General features: G+C 46.6%; 1 protein-coding gene across 2 annotated transcripts in view; it reads left to right on the top strand.

The window, feature by feature from the left end:
* The window catches only part of WIPI2 (WD repeat domain, phosphoinositide interacting 2), a 33,798-nt gene that overhangs the window by 3,322 nt on the left and 12,562 nt on the right, over positions 1–17,914 (top strand). Inside the window, exons 2-5 of one of the 2 annotated variants that reach the window (XM_068565548.1) lie at positions 3,538–3,620; positions 15,550–15,719; positions 17,101–17,197; positions 17,593–17,690. In XM_068565548.1, coding sequence (XP_068421649.1) covers positions 3,538–3,620; positions 15,550–15,719; positions 17,101–17,197; positions 17,593–17,690 — 448 coding nt within the window. Of the gene's footprint in view, positions 1–3,537; positions 3,621–15,549; positions 15,720–17,100; positions 17,198–17,592; positions 17,691–17,914 lie in introns of those variants that run through there. The other variant, XM_068565549.1, reaches the window with a different exon arrangement.

Below are 17,914 nucleotides of genomic sequence, written 5' to 3'. Positions count from 1 at the left end.
CTTAGGGATGTCCGGGTGGAGGTCTGGGATGGCCATGAGCTTACTGAGTAGGGCCCCAGGGCCGGCCAGGTCTCAGCAGCGGTTCAGGTGGCTTCCTTTTTATGGGTGCGACTGTTTCCACTTCACCCTATCCTCGAGTATGGCTCTTTGATGAAGATAATGAAAAGGGAAAACATTAATGGGCTGATCATGGGTAAGAGGGTAAAAAAAAAGGAGTTAAGAAAATGATTTTTTTTCTGTTAAAATGTTTTTAACGTTTATAAAATGCTTTCTTAAAAATTTTTTTTGTGTTTTAATGGAAATCACTGTCTTTTAGATACTGAGCACTCAAGTTTAAATTCAGTGACAGAGACTTGCAGTTAAAGATGGTGGATTAAACACAAGCATTTATTTTGGCTCCCTCTCAGAACCCTAATAAAATGTCAGTCAATGAAATATCAAAAAGATACTTAAAAAGGCTTAAACCCATAGAACGAGGAGACACTGGCAACAAAATTTTGGAAGCCAGCAAGTGGTAAAGGAAAGTGGATCCTCCATTGCTAGTGGGGAAAGCAGAGAACCAACCTACTTGAAATCACGGAATCCCCCAAAGGCTCAGGATGGGCGGTCTCAGGAGCTCTGCAGTGGAGCAAAGTCGCGTGTGGCGAAGATCAAGAGGACTGGCCCAGAGTATGTTTCAGAAGCAGTCACTGTTCCTACCTGGTGCAGGACTTGGGCCTTGTCTCCAGAGGGTACAGCAGGGTCCCTGGATTTTGACACCACGCACTGTTGAAGGCAGGGGTATGGTAGTGAAGTGGGGGATTAAGTAAATATATGCTTTTTTCTGTTATTGCTGGGTTTTCCCTTTGTCAATAAAAGATCTCATTACCTTAAAAAACAAAAAAACAAACCTTACCATATAAACACTTAATGGGGAGTGAGATTATTTATTAGGGGAATCTCATGCTTATGTGTTACTGTACTTCTCCCATTAATATATCATATGGTCAGGCAAGTAATGAGATGTTACTAAAAGCAGAATCTCCAAAGAGGGGTGTGTGAACCTGACCGTTGATATTCGAGATGTAAATACCAAACCTGTTTGTATTTCATATCATCCTTTAAAAATGTCTGCCTTTGGGCTTCCCTGGTGGCGCAGTGGTTGAGAATCTGCCTGCCAATGCAGGGGACACGGGTTCGAGCCCTGGTCTGGGAAGATCCCACATGCCACGGAGCAACTGGGCCCGTGAGCCACAACTACTGAGCCTGCGCGTCTGGAGCCTGTGCTTCGCAACAAGAGAGGCCGCGATGGTGAGAGGCCCGTGCACCGCGATGAAGAGCGGTCCGCACTTGCCGCAACTGGAGAAAGCCCTCACACAGAAACGAAGACTCAACACAGCCATAAATAAATAAATAAAAGAACGTGAATTTCTTTAAAAAAAAAAAAGCAAACTGGGCTATTCATTTCAGTAACAGTCAAGTGGTCTTAGTTTGCATTCAATTTCCAATCAGTTTCTCAATCTATTAAAAAAAAAAAAAAAGTCTGCCTTTATTGATAAAGTATATGCTCACACTATACCACATGTACATATCAAAAAATACTTGGTGTATTTTTGCTTACATTTCCTACTGATTGGGGTGCGCAAGTAGGAAGCCATGCGATTAAAACTCTAGCAAAGGTATTTAATATCCTAAATCAGTTTCTGGATATCTGGAAGAACATCAGAGAGCTAATATTTGATCAGTTTTAACAAATTCTGCCCGTTTGGAGCGCAGCCAAAATCCTGGGTGTATCAAAATCCAGGTCCTCGTTAATTAATTCAACTCATTAATTTTGCCTGTAGAAAAAGCCCTCTCTAAGCTTATTTTATATATAAAACTAATAAGCTTGGTGACTTGGTTTCCAAGTCAACAAACTTGAAAGCGGGAGGGGCTGCTAATGCTAGCAGGATGCTTGGGGAGCCATGACAGCTGTCAGCAAAACAGAAGGTAGAGGGTGTTTTATAGCCCAGCACGGCAGACTGCTGCTTGACGTAGGCGCACAGCACCCTCAGCTCCTTGTTAGGGTCTGAGAGCACTGCTTGGTTATGATAGTAAAGTTGTTTCACGATGTGAGTCCAGTCACATGGTGAGGATTTGCTGTCCCATACAGAAAACTGTATGAGGGCGACTTTTATTTAAATCAGGAATGGTGGGATATAAGGTTTTGGTGCTTAAAATAGCAACCCTTAGTTATCTGGAAAACATTTTCCTGAACATCAATTTTCCAGAAGTTATGAATTGTTGAGATTTTGTTTCATTTTTAGTTTTCTTGGATATTCTTGTGTTCTTGTTGGGTCCTTATTGCTTTTCAAAAAATTTACAGGTAACAATGCCTAATTACTTCACTGATGTGATTAATTCAATATAGTGAAGCATTTTTTTAGAGAAAAATTATATAAACTGGTAGGAGTTCCATTTCTGTTTATACTTCTAGGATGAACCAGTTGCAATTTCAGTGTTGAGTAGTGCTTATAGCAGCTCTGTTCTTGGAATGTATTTCTTCTACGTAAGTGTGAAAGAGGTTGGAAAGCTCAAGCTTCTGATAGATGAAATGGTCATTAAAATAGCCCTAATTTTTTATCTTGGCGTACACGTACTCATCATATGAAATGTCAGTCTTCATTATTTCTAGGCTTCTGGTTTACCTTCTGTTTCCACTTGTTCTCCCAGACATTAAATACCAGAATGATCCCAGGATCTGATTCTTTGCACGTCCCACCACTTCTTGCTTTATTCTCTATCCTCTCTGTTTCTGAAAGCCGTGCTTGCTTCTTTTTACTCCCCCCCTCGGTCAGTTACGTTCTGGACAGTAGTAATCTTCTATGAGGAAACACTTCATTTAGCGTCACAGCTCTCCTGCGCTAGGGATCTGGAGAGCTCAGAGTTCCCTCCAAGCCTCTTAGCAAAAGCAGCAGTGTTGGGTGATGAATATGGAATCTTACACACAAGGCCAACTACGTTGTGTAGTCTTGCCATTCCAGGCTCTGAGTTAGCTCTTTAGTCTGTTTGATTTCCATCCTACTGCTGAGCCATAGCATAACGTGAGTGACTGAGCTGCATTTGTTATGGCCTTACTGCAGTGCAGAAAGATGCCATCATCCACCAAAGGTGTAAATGTCTTTGTTTAATATTTACAATGTTATCCTAACTTTTGGACTCTCCCGTACACCAGGCATGTATATCAGATCACCTGAGAAACCGCACTGTGTTTTGAGGGGATCATTAATTTAGGGCTGATTACTTTTATTTGTATGTCAAACTTTAAAGTTTTTTCAATAAGAACATTGTCTATCTTTATTTTATTGACATTCACCTTTTCCTGGCTGTGAGGTGTGGCATCTTCTGCGCCACTCTCTTTCCTGCTCTGCCACCACTCACCTGGTACAAACTACATGAACTTATTTGTGCTAATTATGGGTAGAGATGATGGTGACTGTTTGGTAACATGGAGCTAGTTTGTGCGTTATCACTGCCTACACGTATCAGCTCTTATTTCTGAATTTGGCTTTTTTGCAGGTCTCTAGCTGTTGGTAGTAAATCCGGTTATAAATTTTTCTCCCTTTCTTCTGTGGATAAACTGGAACAGATCTATGAATGCAGTAAGTGTTTGCTTTATTTTTCCCCCTTCTTAAAATAGACAAGTTATACTTGAATTAGGTTGCATTCTTAAATTCACACATTATGGTTAAAATCCAAATACCCCTTGACTAATAATCTTCTTTCACCTTAGTCTTACTGAGAGGTGATGGCTATGACTGAACGATTATGTGTTCTCCCAGATCTTTTTCTGTGCATTTGCATGCTTATAAATGTACATGTGGAAATACTTTATGGGTTGCCATTTCCAATACATGATACCATACTATATGCATTATTCTATAATTTCTCCCCTTTTTTAATGCCATTTAAACCACTTAGATTTCTGTCATAGAGGGCTTCCAGAATTTGAAAAGTTTACATCCCCCTAGGAGTGATTTATTTTCTCCATTTGGCATTTTATGGTGTTTGAGTGGCTGTGTGTCAGATACCTGTGGGGTTGCAGGAGGGCCGTGAGCTTCGATACCTTGCTAAGTCACCTACTGTGACTTTACATAGATCGCTTCATGGACCTCAGTTTCTTTGTTTTTCGTGTGTGTGTGTGTGTGTGTGTGTGTGTGAGAGCGAGCGAGAGTACTTGCTGAATAAATAGTAAGTAGTAGGTACAGACCCTCCCACAGTGAGAATGGGATGGAAAGCTTTGACTCTCTGCACATACATCTTTTTTTTTCATTGCTGTAGTTGTAAGAAGCAGTACAGATCCCTGTACCCTTCTCCCAGTTTCCCCCAGTGGTAACGTTTCACGGAAGTGCAGTACAGTATCACAGCCGGGAAGGCTACATGGATGTAGTCCACCTGTGTGTGTGAAGTTCTGTACAGTCCGAACACCCATCTAGCTTCCCGCGTCCACCACAGTGAAGACACTGGGCCGTCTGACACCGCAGGGTCCTTCCTGTTGCCCTTGTAACCACACCTGCCTCCCCTCCCCCACTGCCACCCCACTGTCCCTAATCCCTGGCAGCCACTGATCTGTTCTCTGGTTCCAGAATATTGTTTTTTCACAAATGTTACATAAATAGAAGTATGTAACCTTTTGAGATTGGCTGTTTTCGCTCAGCATCTTTCCCTGGAAGTTCACCCAAGTTGCCGGGTGTCAATAGCGCCGTCTTTTCTGTTGCTAAAGCTGGTTGCACGTGCGGACGCAGCCCAGCTGTTTGACCCTCACCCAGCGAAGCACATCTGGGCTGATTCCAGATTTGGGCTGTTAAAAATATAGCAGCTGTGTATGGGGTTTTGTGTGGATGTAACTTTTCACTTCTGGGATTAATGTCTAAGTGTAGTTGCTGGGTTGTATGTGTGGTGTTCTGTCTTTATCTTTTTTAAGTGCTGAACTGTTTTACAGGGTGGCTGTACCATTTTACATCCCCCCCAGTAGTGTATGAGTGAGCCAGTTCCTCAGAATCCTTGCCAGCATTTGGTGTTACCAGTGTTTTTTCCTTTAGCCGTTCTTATGGATGTGTGCAGTGCTATCTCGTGGTTTTACTTTGTAATTCCCTAATGGCTAATGATGTTGAACATTTTTTCATGTGCTTATTTGCCATTCTCTTCAGTGAAATGTCTGTTCATGTTTTGGACCACTTTTTAATTGGATTACTTGGAGTTTTTTAATGTTGAGTTTTGAGAGTTCTTTATATATTCTAGATACTAGTCCTTTGTCATATACGTGGTTTGTAAATATTTTCTCTGTACATAATGATAGCCCTGAAGCCTGCCTGTGGCGTGATCTAATTAAGAATTCTTGTTACGGAGGATTGAGGAGGTCAGTATTCTTGTAATTAGTCACACTGGGGTATGGATTCAAGGAGAGATTTAATATTTATCATTTTAATTATCTACATGAGCATGCAGTTTGGGGGGATTGAGTTTTCTCCTTATTGATGATGCCAGTATCTCCTTCCTGAATGTTCCACTCTTATGAACTTTGCTTTCACTGTGGTTTGGTGTTCCATTTTGGAATTCTCCTTTGCCTGTTAATATCTCTTAAGAAGGGAGAGTTTCAGTGAGTTGATATGAAGAGACATCTCATATTCATTTCTGGTTCCATTCACTCCGTAAACATTTATTGAGGACCTGCTATGTGCCAGCCCTGTTCTGGCTGTGGAGACACAGTGGTGAGAAAGTTTCTGCTCTCATGACACTTATGTTTAAATGGAGGCAGACAAAGAACAAGGAAATACATTTGTGTCGGATGTTAGGCTGGGGACACAGTGTGGAGCGAACACAGATGTCAATACCGCCCCCCACCCTTCCTGCATTAACATGAGGTGAGGACCCAGGAGAAAAGTCCTTTCTTTGTGCCCAGTACTTGCGGTTGCAGAGTTCTTGTGGCCCACTGGGGCTCAGAGGCTCGCCAGGCTCCCTCCAGGCCTTGGCCTCCCCTCTCCAGGTCCGCCCTCTGGTGTCCCTCACCTCCATCAGCAGATGGTGTCTGACATTCCCCACCAAGCCCCCTGTTTGTCGCTGCCCCTGAAGGCCAGCACCCGGGCCCTTTACGGGGAGATGGCTGGAAGCGGGATTCTTAAAGTAAGTGTCCCTAACTCACGGCTCCTGCCTTAGAGTTTACTCCTTTTTTGTCCTCAGACTTGCCTCCTGATGCGTACTAAATCTTCTAAAAAAGCCTTTCTCCTAGCGTGTAGCTGGAAGGGGTGATCTGGGTGATAAAATCTCTCTGAACTACGGTGCTTGCTTATCTCAAGAGGGTGCTTCTGGAATCCCCAAATTGGCTGCCTTCACTTGATCGCACATAGGATTGTTTCCTGTAGGGAATTCCTTCAAAGAAGGGTTGCCTGATCTCTGGAAACAAGATTCCATTGGGCTTTTATGTATGACTGAAACATTTATTAAATCTACATGCCCATGAGCGCCTGAACCGTGCTGTTAAATTGTTGCTTTGGTGATTAGGGTCAACTGGTTTGACAACCACAGAATGGAGACCCAGTGCTTAGATAGGGTATCAGAATACCAAAACCTTGTCTTGACACCTTCTCAGTTTGAATCAGTTCAGTGACTAATTTGTTTCCTTGAAGTTTATCGAGTGGGTTTTGGTGCCTCATTTTTCAGAGGTTTTTGATGGAACAAAATGTGATGCCTTGATAGCATCATGAAAGAGTGGGTGTTTACTGACCAGCATGTTGAGGTGGTATATAGATTTCTTTGTTGTTGTTAGTGAGCTTCGGCCCTTAAAATAGGTAGGAATGGGCAGAGAGCTCTTTCAGGGTTAGCACGTGACACCGAAGCTGCGAAATTCTTTTGCCCCTAGAACATCATTAAGTAGATAGAAGAACATCTCTTAGAAAACAGGTTAGCTACTGAGTTAAGATCACTTTCCGGTATTTTCCTACATGTAGATTCTAGCAGAGTAGTACTTAACGCCTCCATATTCAGCCCGGCTCAGTTGGCTTGCCCCCTCGTGACTCTTGACTGTCCCTTGTAACGTCAGGTCTTTGCTGTCGGTCACTGCTGCTGGTACAGAAAGAATGAGCCAGAGCTGGTCTTGGGAGAAGCAAGATTGACAGCTATTTGTTCTGTCTCGTTTACTTAACAAACAAAAATCTTTGCCCAGCAGCACTGGAAGATTTTTGTTTTTCAACTCTCTGTATTATAGTTTCAAACGTAAGGAAAGTAGCAGGAACTCCCACGTGTGCTTTGCCCCCTGTGTGTGCCCTGTTTGTTTTATCATTCTCTTTCCCTCTCTGTGTGTCCTTACAAGTGCAAATATGTGGTCTCTCTTCCCTGAAACGAAATCCTACCCTGTTAGGCAATATAAATAAAGGTTGTAGTTTTATTACTTATAAAATATCACAGAAGTTCAGAAGGAAAAGTTGGCCTTTTCAGATTCTACATCGTGTGTCATCTTTGCATTTTATGCTTCTGAGCTAGGAAATCATACCTCACAAAGCATTTAGTTCTGAAACTCAGCATAAGCAGGCTGGCCGGCTAGGTTCTGATTCGGCAGACCTTGCGCTGGCTGGAACATTCACCTCAGTGAGATTTACACGAATGGATCTTCCAGGGGAGAAATCCAGTAGCCTCTCTGCTTGAGTCTGTTGTGATGGAAGATCGGGTGGGCTGTACACTTGCGTCTCTTCAGAGCCCCGGGCGTCCGCAGACACGCCTGGTTGGAGAGTGTGCCGTGTTAGTTCATGGCTTTGTCCCTCCCCTCTTCCCACCATGGGAAGTTTTATCATCGCCAGCTCTGAACAGCACCAGCAGAAGCAAAACAACATTCTTTCTTTTTTCTTTTATTTTTGGCTGTGTTGGGTCTTCGTTGCTTGCTGCGCAGGGGCTTTCTCTAGTTGCGGCGAGCGGGGGCTACTCTTCGTGGTGGTGCGCAGGCTTCTCATTGTGGTGGCTTCTCTTGTTGCACAGCATGGGCTCTAGGCGCGCGGGCTTCAGTAGTTGTGGCACGTGGGCTCAGTAGTTGTGGCGCACGGGCTCTAGAGCGCAGGCTCAGTAGTTGTGACGCACGGGCTTACTTACTCCATGGCATGTGGGATCTTCTCAGACCAGGGCTGGAACCCGTGTGCCCTGCATTGGCAGGCGAATTCTTAACCACTGCGCCACCATGGAAGTCCCAACAACATTCTTTCTTAAATGAAGTAGTTTCTTAAATTAAATTTTGGATAGGCACTCTCTAGGAAGAAAGTGTGGCAGAAACTGTGGCCGAGGCCACATCGAAGGGCCGTGGAAGCAAAGGCCTTAGACGCCGGAGGCCGCTGGGGTTTGCGCTCAGGCTTTCTCCGTGGTCGCCCTGCGTGCGACCGCCCTGCATCTTTTCACTTGGGCGCCCTGCTCCTCAGTTACCCGCCTGATTCCTGTGCGCTGGTATTTCACGGGAGGGCTGAGCTGTGCGCGCCTCAGTTTGGTGGAAAGGGACTGCTCTGGGTCTGTGGGTTCTGTGGATGCTTGTTTTTAAAAGTTCTCTTGGGAGTGAGGTGTAACGTAAAAACGTTAAAGAGCTGGAAACAATGCAGCAGAAGAATAACAAACCTAAACCACTAGCAATGTGTAAAAGTAGGTTGCTTTATGAAGGTGTATTCCTGAAAAGATCTAAGCACATTGCTTCCTCGGGCTTAAAGGGTCTCTGAGGTGAATCCTGTTGGTTGTTTTTTACTTAAGTAGTGACAAAAATGCGGTAACTCCTGGGTGACCGGCAGTTCATCTGCCTTTTGCAGGCAGCCTCAGCCGTTTTCTGGTTCCTATCTCCTTTTGGACATCTGCTGGAAGTTGCAGGTATTTCCCAGAGAAAACCCAATATTTAGTGTATGATTTCGGCAGTTTGAGAGACCCCTGGAAGCCTCTGTGTGTTCCCAGGTCCAGGGCCGCGTGGTCTTGGAGGGGATCACGGTGAAGGGCCCTCTATCACTCACGTGCTCATAGGAGCACAGCTTGATGTTTCAGGGCCCTGCTGCCCTGTCCTTCATACATCAGATCTCAATATATTGGCCAGAATTCAAATCCATTCAGTTGTCTGCCCGTGTGGGTTTTTTTTTTTTAATAGCTTTTTTGAGATGTAATTTGGACGCCATAAAAATCACCTGTTTAAAGTGTACAATTCAGTGGGTTCCAGTATATTTACTGAGTTGTGCAGCCTACCTTAAGCTGATTTTAAAACATTTGTATCACTCCCCAAAGAGCCCCTCAGTCCATTAGCAGGGCAACTGCATCCCACCCCCAACCCCTCAGCCCTTGGCCACCACTAACCTCCTTTCTCCCACTGTCCATTCGCTGCTCTGGACGTTTCAGATAAATGGAATCACGGGTGAGTGGCTTCCTTCACTTGGAATGTTCTCAGGGTTCACCCGTGTTGGAGCATGGATGACCACTTCTTTTCTTTTTGTTGCTCATTGCTATTACAGCGTGTGGACATTCTGTGTTTTGTCAGTGGACACTTGGGTTGTTTCCCCTTTTTGGCTGTTGTAAATAGTGCTGCTGTGCATGTTTGTGTTATCGTGTGGACGTGTGTTTTCATTTCTCTTTGAGTAGATAGAGACTGTAGGAGTGGAATTGCTGGTAGTCATTTGCTTTTTTTTTTTTCTTGATTGCTTTTTTTCCCCCTTTGCCTGCTCTTCTGTTGGATTGTCTCTTACAGATTTAAAGCAAATTAGCCATTTGGTTGGTGTGGGTTGCTGATATTTCTTTCTTCTGGGTTGTTTGCTCTTTAACCTTGCTTATGGTCTCCTTGCCATTCTGACGTCTTGACTTTCTGTATATTCAGATGTATCCATCTCTTCTCGTAAGGCTTCTGAGTACTAGGAAGGCTCTTCCTGTTCCGGGGGTGCATGAATAGTCTCTCGTGTCATCTTCTGGTTCTTTGGGTTTGTGTTTTACGTTAAATACTTGTCTACTTGCAATTGATTTTGATGTAAGAAATTTTCCACTTTACTCATGAGCTGGAAAAGACATTTTTTCTATGTCTTGATCTACTTAGAGGGGCTGAGGGGCTCACTGAAGTATTTAGGAGTGAAATGTCAAGATGATGGGCCTCTCTGAAACTTCAGCAAAGAAAAAGATAGCGGAAGCTAAATGGCAGAGAGATAACATTTGTGAAATCCAGGTGATGCAGGTCTATGGAGGTTCATTATAATGTTCTCTTTTATGAATGTTTGCAGCTGAAAACAGCTTTGCTGCCTCCCCACCACACTTCCCCTGTTGTTAAAATTCTAAAAGGAGTCTCTTCTGCCTGTTTCCGTTAAAGGTTAAACAAAGAAATTTCAAACTTATAGTTGGATGGCAACACCCTAAACCTATTTTCTTTACTTTCTCTACACCTGGTTTAAGCAAATGAACGATACATCCCTTTTCTTTTTCCACCATTTTGTTAATGGAAATTTTCAAACACACAGAAAGGTTGAAAGTATTTTACAGCCACTACCCATGTACCCAGCATTTAGAGTCTATTGTTAGCACTTTACCATACTTACCCATCTCTCCGTCCATCTGTCCATCCATCCATCCATCCTATTTTTTGTGTCTGCATTTCTAAGTACCTTGCAGACATCAGTACACATTCCCTGAAATACCATACCATGAATATTAGTAACTAGCGTTGTTTTCATTTTTTCCTTTTGAGGTAATATTTACATACAGTGGAATGCACAGATCTTAAGTCAACATTCTGTGTTCTGACAAATGCACAGACATCTGTGTAACCTGAACTCCTATCAAGGTTTACCATCACTCCAGAAAGTTCCCTCATACCCCTTCCCCCATTACTCCCAGCTCCCTTCCACCTGCCAAGAGGCAAGCAGTTAGTTTCGCCTGTTCTGCATCATATAAATGCAGCATATGCCCTCTTAGTAAGGTTTCTTTTGCTCAGAGGAATGTTTTTGAGGTTTGTCCATATTGTTGCATCTCCGTTGTCCAATATATGAATATACTACTGACTGTATATTCATTCTCCTATTGAGGGGAATCTGGGCTTTTTCCAGTTTTTAGCTCTTACTTATTTACTACGAATAAAGCTGCTGTGAACATTCTTGTAGAAATCTTTTTGTGGACACATGTTTTCATTTGTCTTAGGTAAATAGGAGTGGAACCTGTGTTTCGTTTTACAGGAAACTCTCAGGTCCTCCTAGTGGCTGTCCGTTGTGCATTTCCACCAGTGCTGTGTGACGGTCTGGTGGCTCTGCGTTCTCACCAGCACTTGGCGATATCGGGCTTTTTCATTTTGGGTGTTCTGATGTGTGTCTAATAATATCTCATTGTGGTTTTAGTTTAAATTCCCCCAATGGCTAATGATGTTGGACACATTGATGTCCTTGTTGGCCCTCTGTGTATCATTTGTGAAATATCTGTTCAGATCTTTCATCCCTTTTAAAATTTGATTGTTTTGTCTCTTTATTGTCGAGTTGTCAGAGTTCTTTAGATATTCTGGATACCAGACCTTTGTCACATACGTTTTGTAAATATTTTTTCCCAGTCTGTGGCTTGACTTGTCTTTTGAGCAAATATTTTGAATTTTGATGAAGTCTGATTTATTTTTTTCATTTACGATTTTTGCCTTTTCTGTCCTAAGAAACCTTTGCCTACCGTCAAGTCATAAAGATCTTTTCCTATGTTTTCTTTGAAAGCTTCATAGTTTCAGCTTTTATGTTTAGCTCAGTGGTTCCTTCTCAGATTAATTCTGGTGTGTGGTATGAGCTATGAGTCACGTTAAGCTTCTCCTTAGGAATTCCTGCTCCACCATTTGTCGAAAAGATTGTTCTTCCCTCACTGAACTGCTCTGGTGCCTAAAAACAGTCCTGTAAGTGTGAGTCTGTCCCTGCTTTTCATTCTCTTCTGTTGGTCTGTTTGTTAGTCTTTATGTCGGAAACATACTGTCTTGTTTCCTGTCACTTTGTTTGTATACTGAGGTTTGAAGTCACGTGATGTGTAAGCCCTTCAACTTTGTTCTTTTTCAAGATAGCCTTGGATATTCTAGATCCTTTGCCTTTCTGACTTTAAAATCAGCTTGTCAGTGTCTACAAAAAAAGTCTGCGGGGATTGTGATTGGGGTTGCGTTGGACCTAGATGTCAGTTGGGTGAGAATTGGTATCTTAACATATAATGTTGAGTATTCCAGTCTGTGAACGTGGTATATCTCTCCATTTATGAAGCTCTTCCTTAATTTCTCTTAGTAATATTCTGTGGGTTTTGGTATGGAGGTCTTACATCTTTTGTTAAATTTTGTCCTGATGTTTTGGTTTTTGAGAGTGTTGTAAATGGAATTTCTTCGTTTTACTTCCCAGTTGTTTGCTAAGAGTGTATAGAAATATGGTTGATTCTTGTATTCTAACCTTGTGTCCTGTGACTTTGCTAAATTCATTCATTACTTTTAATAGTTGCTTAGTAGGTTCCATGAGCTTGCAGAGTAGTAGTTTGCTGCCTTCCTTTCTGGTCCTTGTGCCTTTGGTGTCTTCCTGCCTGTGGCCATCTGCCAGCTTCCAGTCTGGAGTGAGGAGAGGGGCAGCCCTGCCCTGGTTCCAGTCTTAAAAGGAAGAGAGTTCAGTATTAAGTCCGCCATGAAGTGTGGTGCTAGCTGTGACATTTTTCACAGAAGTCCTTTATTGACTGAAGAAGTTTCTTCTGATCCTTAGGTTTCTGAGTTTTTACTGTGAATAGGCAGTGAACATTCTCGTGCTTCTTCTGCATCGCTTGCATTGATACGATTTTCCTCTGACTGGTTGAATTTTAATTGATTGCCGCAGCCTCAGCGGGAGACTGACAGTGCCTGCTGCTGATCCGACATTTTTCTAATAACTGTTTGCTTACCCTGTGAGGGGATTGTTCATACTGGCCTCCCTCATTAAACCTCCCGCCTCTGTGCCCCTCAGAGCTGATGACCGCTTGCATGCCTCAAGGAGAAACGGATGCTTTCAGCGTGGAACTCCCTAGTATTTCCTCCCTCAGATGACCGCCCCCTCACCCCGATCTGTGCCATCTTCTCCTCTCCCTCCTTTCAAATGCGGAAAAGGGGGATACCTGTCTGTTGGAACCAGTCCTGCTGGGTCTCATGCCTTCCAGTTTCTCAGACGTCATCCTGTCTCTACTGCGTTGTCTATCTCTCCATCAGTGCCTCTAGTTGCTCATTTATCTCAAGACAGGCACTTTCTTTGGCCGTGTGTGTCCCACACGTGACCATCCATCCCTCCCCCATCTCTGCATCTCCTCGTTACACAGCTCCTCCTGCCAGCTGCCAGAGCTCTTTGTCCACTTCCTCACTCACCTCCCTGTCACATTTTGTCCTGCCTCCCCATCAGAATCTGCCGGGGTCTCCGGACGGCATCTGTGTTACCAGATTCAGTGTGCCAGCCAGCGTCAGACCCGATAGGGGGCAGTGTGCCCAGGCAGACACACTCCTGTCCTTGGAAGCTGGGCCTGGGCTGGGGTGGGAGGGTCACCACTGCTGAGCCGGCGTCCTGGTTCCCAGGGATGACAGGACAGCGCTGCGTGAGAAGTTCAGGGTGCGATGCATCAGGGCCGTGTGCCTCCAAACCGTCGTCAGATCTTGAGAGAGTGAGGTGACTGGGAGGTGGGAGCCTGAAGGGTGAGACGCCGGGCAGGATGGGCCTGAGCCTCGTGGGAGCAAGCGTGGCTGTGGAGACGGCCCTCCCTGCCCCTCCCGGCCCTCGGGCCCAGCCCCTCCCGGCCCGCGGGTCCTGCTCAGGTTGCGCTTAGGTCTCCCCGTCGGCTTCCTGCGGGAAAGGGGCTGACAGGAGAAGGTGAGGATCTGGGCCCAAGGGAGGTTATCTTTACTGCACATCATTACTGTTCTGGGTGGAGGTTGGTCTCTCCCGAGTCGGGTCGGCCTGATGTTGGAACACTGCCTGTGCAGGTGCTGGAGTCGAATCAGCCGATGAAAACAGGCCGAGGCCGCGTGCCCCTGTGCTGGAGGTCACGCATGGTTGTGCCCTTCAGTCCCGGGTCAGATCCTGGAAGGGGTAGGCAGCTCCCCTGAGATGCTGCCGGACAGACAAGCTTCCGGCTTGTGTGGTTCTTTTCTAAGGAAGTTTGGTTTGTAGCTGCAGGCAAGAGAAGTGATTCTCATTTGTGTAAAAGCAGCTATGATTAAACTGCTGTAAAGAGCTTGGAATCATGCACTCGGTTTTATTGCCTATTCCAGTCTATGTAATAGCGATATCTTAATTGTTTCCCACAAATGTGAGTCGCGTCACTTTGGCTATGACTCTTGGCTGACACCCAGTAGTTGGGCCCTGTGCTGAGCACGTTGGGCTGTCAAACCCATATTGAGATGACTGATACCACGCGTTTTCCTAGAACAGTTTGTGTCTTTCTTCGGGGACCTTTAGAGCTCACTTGCTCACTGTAGTAGTTTGGTTTCGAAACTAACCTACGTGTGTTTTTAAGTTGCACCGTTAAGGTCAGTGACAGCTGAGGGGAAGCGGCCCTCTCGAGTGGCCGTGCACCTGGTCTGGTGTGCGGACTTTCACGCGGGCGTTCCTGTTCACGGTGGAGCTGCTCTCGAGGCTCCGGCTGATTGGGCCTCCCAGGTCCCCTGGGCTGTGGTCCATCTGGGTGGCGCTGTCCTCTGTGCTCTGCTCAGCTCCAGACAGAGTGTGGCCTCAGATCATTGTTAGGGTGGTGAACGGGTGTGTGCTGAACCCCGGCTCAGCGGTACTTCCCGTAGCTCAGGTTGAGACAGGCTGCCTGTGAAAATCATCTAGATTCTTGGCTCTGGGCTCTTCCTGCATTCCAGAATTCTCTTTGCTCCTCCATCTGAACTTACCCAGGCAATTACCAATGAAACCAAGGGGGGAGTAAGGAGAGAGTGCGGGTGTGGGGGCCTCCCAGGGAGACGGGGGTGGAGTAGCAGCCGCGCAGGGTCCACCGTGTCTCTTCTTGTCTGTGGGGGCTGCTGTGCACTCAGTTCACAGCCCCCCGTCTTCTGAGCGGGGGTGGGGAGCAGGGAGCGAAGGGGACCGAGGGCTGACTGCGTGCTGGAGTCTGTAAGTCCCTCCTCACACCAGGGTAGCCGTGAGCCCCCTTTACAGGCTTTGGAAAGCAAGCCCTCCAGAGATGCAGTCATTCAGGGAACGCTTGGGGGCCGTCATATGTCAGGTTCAGTTGTAAGTGCCGGAGTTACAGCTGTGAGCCCGAAAATGAGGCCTGTGTCTGGGCGGGGCTCACATTCCGGTGAGTTCAGGGAGCAGCCAGGGAGCAGATGAGGCAGTTACGGGTGACCCTCCGGGGGGCAGTGACAGGGTGCCACGTGTGGAATGGGAGGGCCTCTGAGGAGTGGGTCCTCCTCATGGGGTGCAGGGCGACCTGCCAGAGGCTCGTCCAGGCCTCATAAGCAGCGAACTTGACCCACTCTGCTGGCCCCAGAGCTCGCAGTGGGGAGCCCGCCCGTAGACGCGTGTTTGCGCGCACGAGCGCGTTGTGCCTCTTGACAGGGATACACACAGATGTGGGGTTTTTTCCTCCTTTCAGCTGACACTGAAGATGTGTGCATCGTGGAAAGATTGTTCTCAAGCAGCTTAGTGGCCATCGTTAGCCTCAAAGCCCCCAGGAAGCTGAAGGTTTGCCACTTTAAGAAGGGGACCGAGATCTGCAACTACAGCTACTCCAACACCATCCTGGCTGTGAAGCTGAACAGGCAGGTGGGCCGCGCTCTCACCCCGCTTAGCTGCCGGGGGCTCCGGCCGTGTCTCCGAGTTCTCAGTGGTGCCCCTCGGACACAGCGACCGTCCCCAGGCGGCGCTTCTGGTCCCTCCGGCCACGCTCCTGCTCACCTGAGCCCCCACCTGGACTCAACTCTGTTTTCTCGTCTCAACAGTTTTGCCCAAATAGCCCCATTCCTGACGATTCCCTGGCCTCTCCTGATTGCTTTACTCATCCCTCAAGACATGAACCTTCTTTTGCTTTTTATAAATGTTACTTTAAAAAAAAATCTGTGAGCATCTTTTTTTTTTTTTTTTTTTTTTTGCCACCCCTTGTGGCTTGCAGGGTCTTAGCTACCCTGACCAGGGACTGAAGCCGGGCTCTGGCAGTTGAAAGCACCTTGTCCTAACCTCTGGACGGCCAGGGAATTCTCTATCCCTTTAACTGTCAATTTAGCTTTTAAGATGAAGGATTTATTACTTTTTTGTGTCTCTCCCAAAACCCACAAGAATGTCTGGCCCGGAGTGTAGACCTGGTGGCTGGCACTTGAGTTTATTCCATGCGATGGTCACATGGCTTTGGCTTACTCACAAAATACAGCCTTGTCCTTAAGGGCTGTCACCACGTTCTGTCAACAACCAGTTGTTACGTGGCCTCAGGTGGCCCGTGCGTGACTGCAGCTAGTGGGTTCTGAAACGTCCTGACTGGTGAAGTGGACACCACTGACGTGGTGGAAACTGGGCCTGTTGACAGAAAGGTTGGTTAAGATGGTAAATTACAAAGTGTAACACGTTGAACTTTTTTTATACTTGTAACATGCAAGTGACCATTCACGTACCAGCTCCTGCAGAGCCGAGGGCGGCCGCTTGTCTCTGTTACATAAACCGTCCCCTTGGTGCATCAGCTACACACCCATCCTCCTTAAAATGGAGCGAGAACTTTGACACCTGCAAGAGAGTCTGGGTGCAGAATTTTACACTTTTTTAAAAGCACTCGTTTTCACTTTCATCCTGCCGTGCCTCATTCAGCATCGGTTTCTGAAACCTTCACCAAACCTGTCCCAGGCTCTAGACCTGGTGTTCGTGGGGGGAGGGCCGAGAGCGCAACAAAAGCAAACCATGGTTTTCTTAGCTGGAGACCGGTTTCTATGAGGTTGAATTAAATCGTACAGTTAGAAGTCCTGGTAGAGCCGGCGGAAGCGGTCGTGGGTACAGACGCCACCCTGGGCGAGCGGGGACTGTGCCGTGAGCACCCGGCGCAAGGGTTCCGGAAGGGATGCGGCGTGTTAGTGCAGGAGTCCGCTAACCGGAGGTCGGGAGCGAGCGTCGTACTGGCTCTGCCTTACGTTTGGTTTTCCGTGTTTTGCTGTGTCTTTTGCAGAGGCTGATCGTGTGCCTGGAGGAGTCCCTGTACATACACAACATCCGGGACATGAAGGTGCTGCACACCATCCGGGAGACGCCCCCAAACCCCGCAGGTGAGCGCGTGGGGGCCGGACAGGTCTGCCTTTCTAGGAGCTGTCGGTGAGAGAGATTTTCTTCTCTTTTTAGGTTCCACAGATTTTAAAAGTATTGATCTTAAAGCAAGCTACCGTCCTTCTGACGCTGGTCTTGTGACCACATAAATTGTTGGTTGGGTCAGCCTCCAATTTTGAGGTTTCTAACCAGTTCCAACCAAAGGGCTTTAGTCTGTTTTTACAGTCCTGCTGTCCCCTATGGTGGTGGTTTGGGGCGTGTGGAACTTAAAACCCAGTGATACGACGACCAAGGTCACATCAGCGCTCCCCTTGCTTTCCGTGTTCTTGCGTAAGTGCCGAGTTCTGGTGACACCTGGGGACGTGACCCGCGTTTCTTCCCCGTGTGTTGCTCGCAGGCCTGTGTGCGCTGTCGATCAGCAACGACAACTGTTACCTGGCGTATCCGGGCAGCGCGAGCATCGGGGAGGTGCAGGTCTTCGACACCATCAATCTGGTGAGGTCCTTTGGTCCTTGGAGAGCTCTTTACAACACCCCTTATTCCTAAAAGGAGGGCCGAGGAGCCTCTGCCCTCCTCATTTCCCGGGCGTGGTTTCCGCTGCCACCCTCTCTGTGGCCGAGCAGGTCCGAGTCATCCTGCCTCCGGACGTGTTCCTGTCCCCGCGGTGCTGCGCGCCTAGCGGCACAAGTGCTAGAAGCAGTGGAGAAAACTGTAGAACT

This window comes from Eschrichtius robustus, chromosome 16 (assembly GCF_028021215.1).
Source record: "Eschrichtius robustus isolate mEscRob2 chromosome 16, mEscRob2.pri, whole genome shotgun sequence".
NCBI lineage: Eukaryota > Metazoa > Chordata > Mammalia > Artiodactyla > Eschrichtiidae > Eschrichtius > Eschrichtius robustus.
Note: the sequence above shows the minus strand (reverse complement) of the source record. Positions and strands in the feature narration are given on the sequence as shown.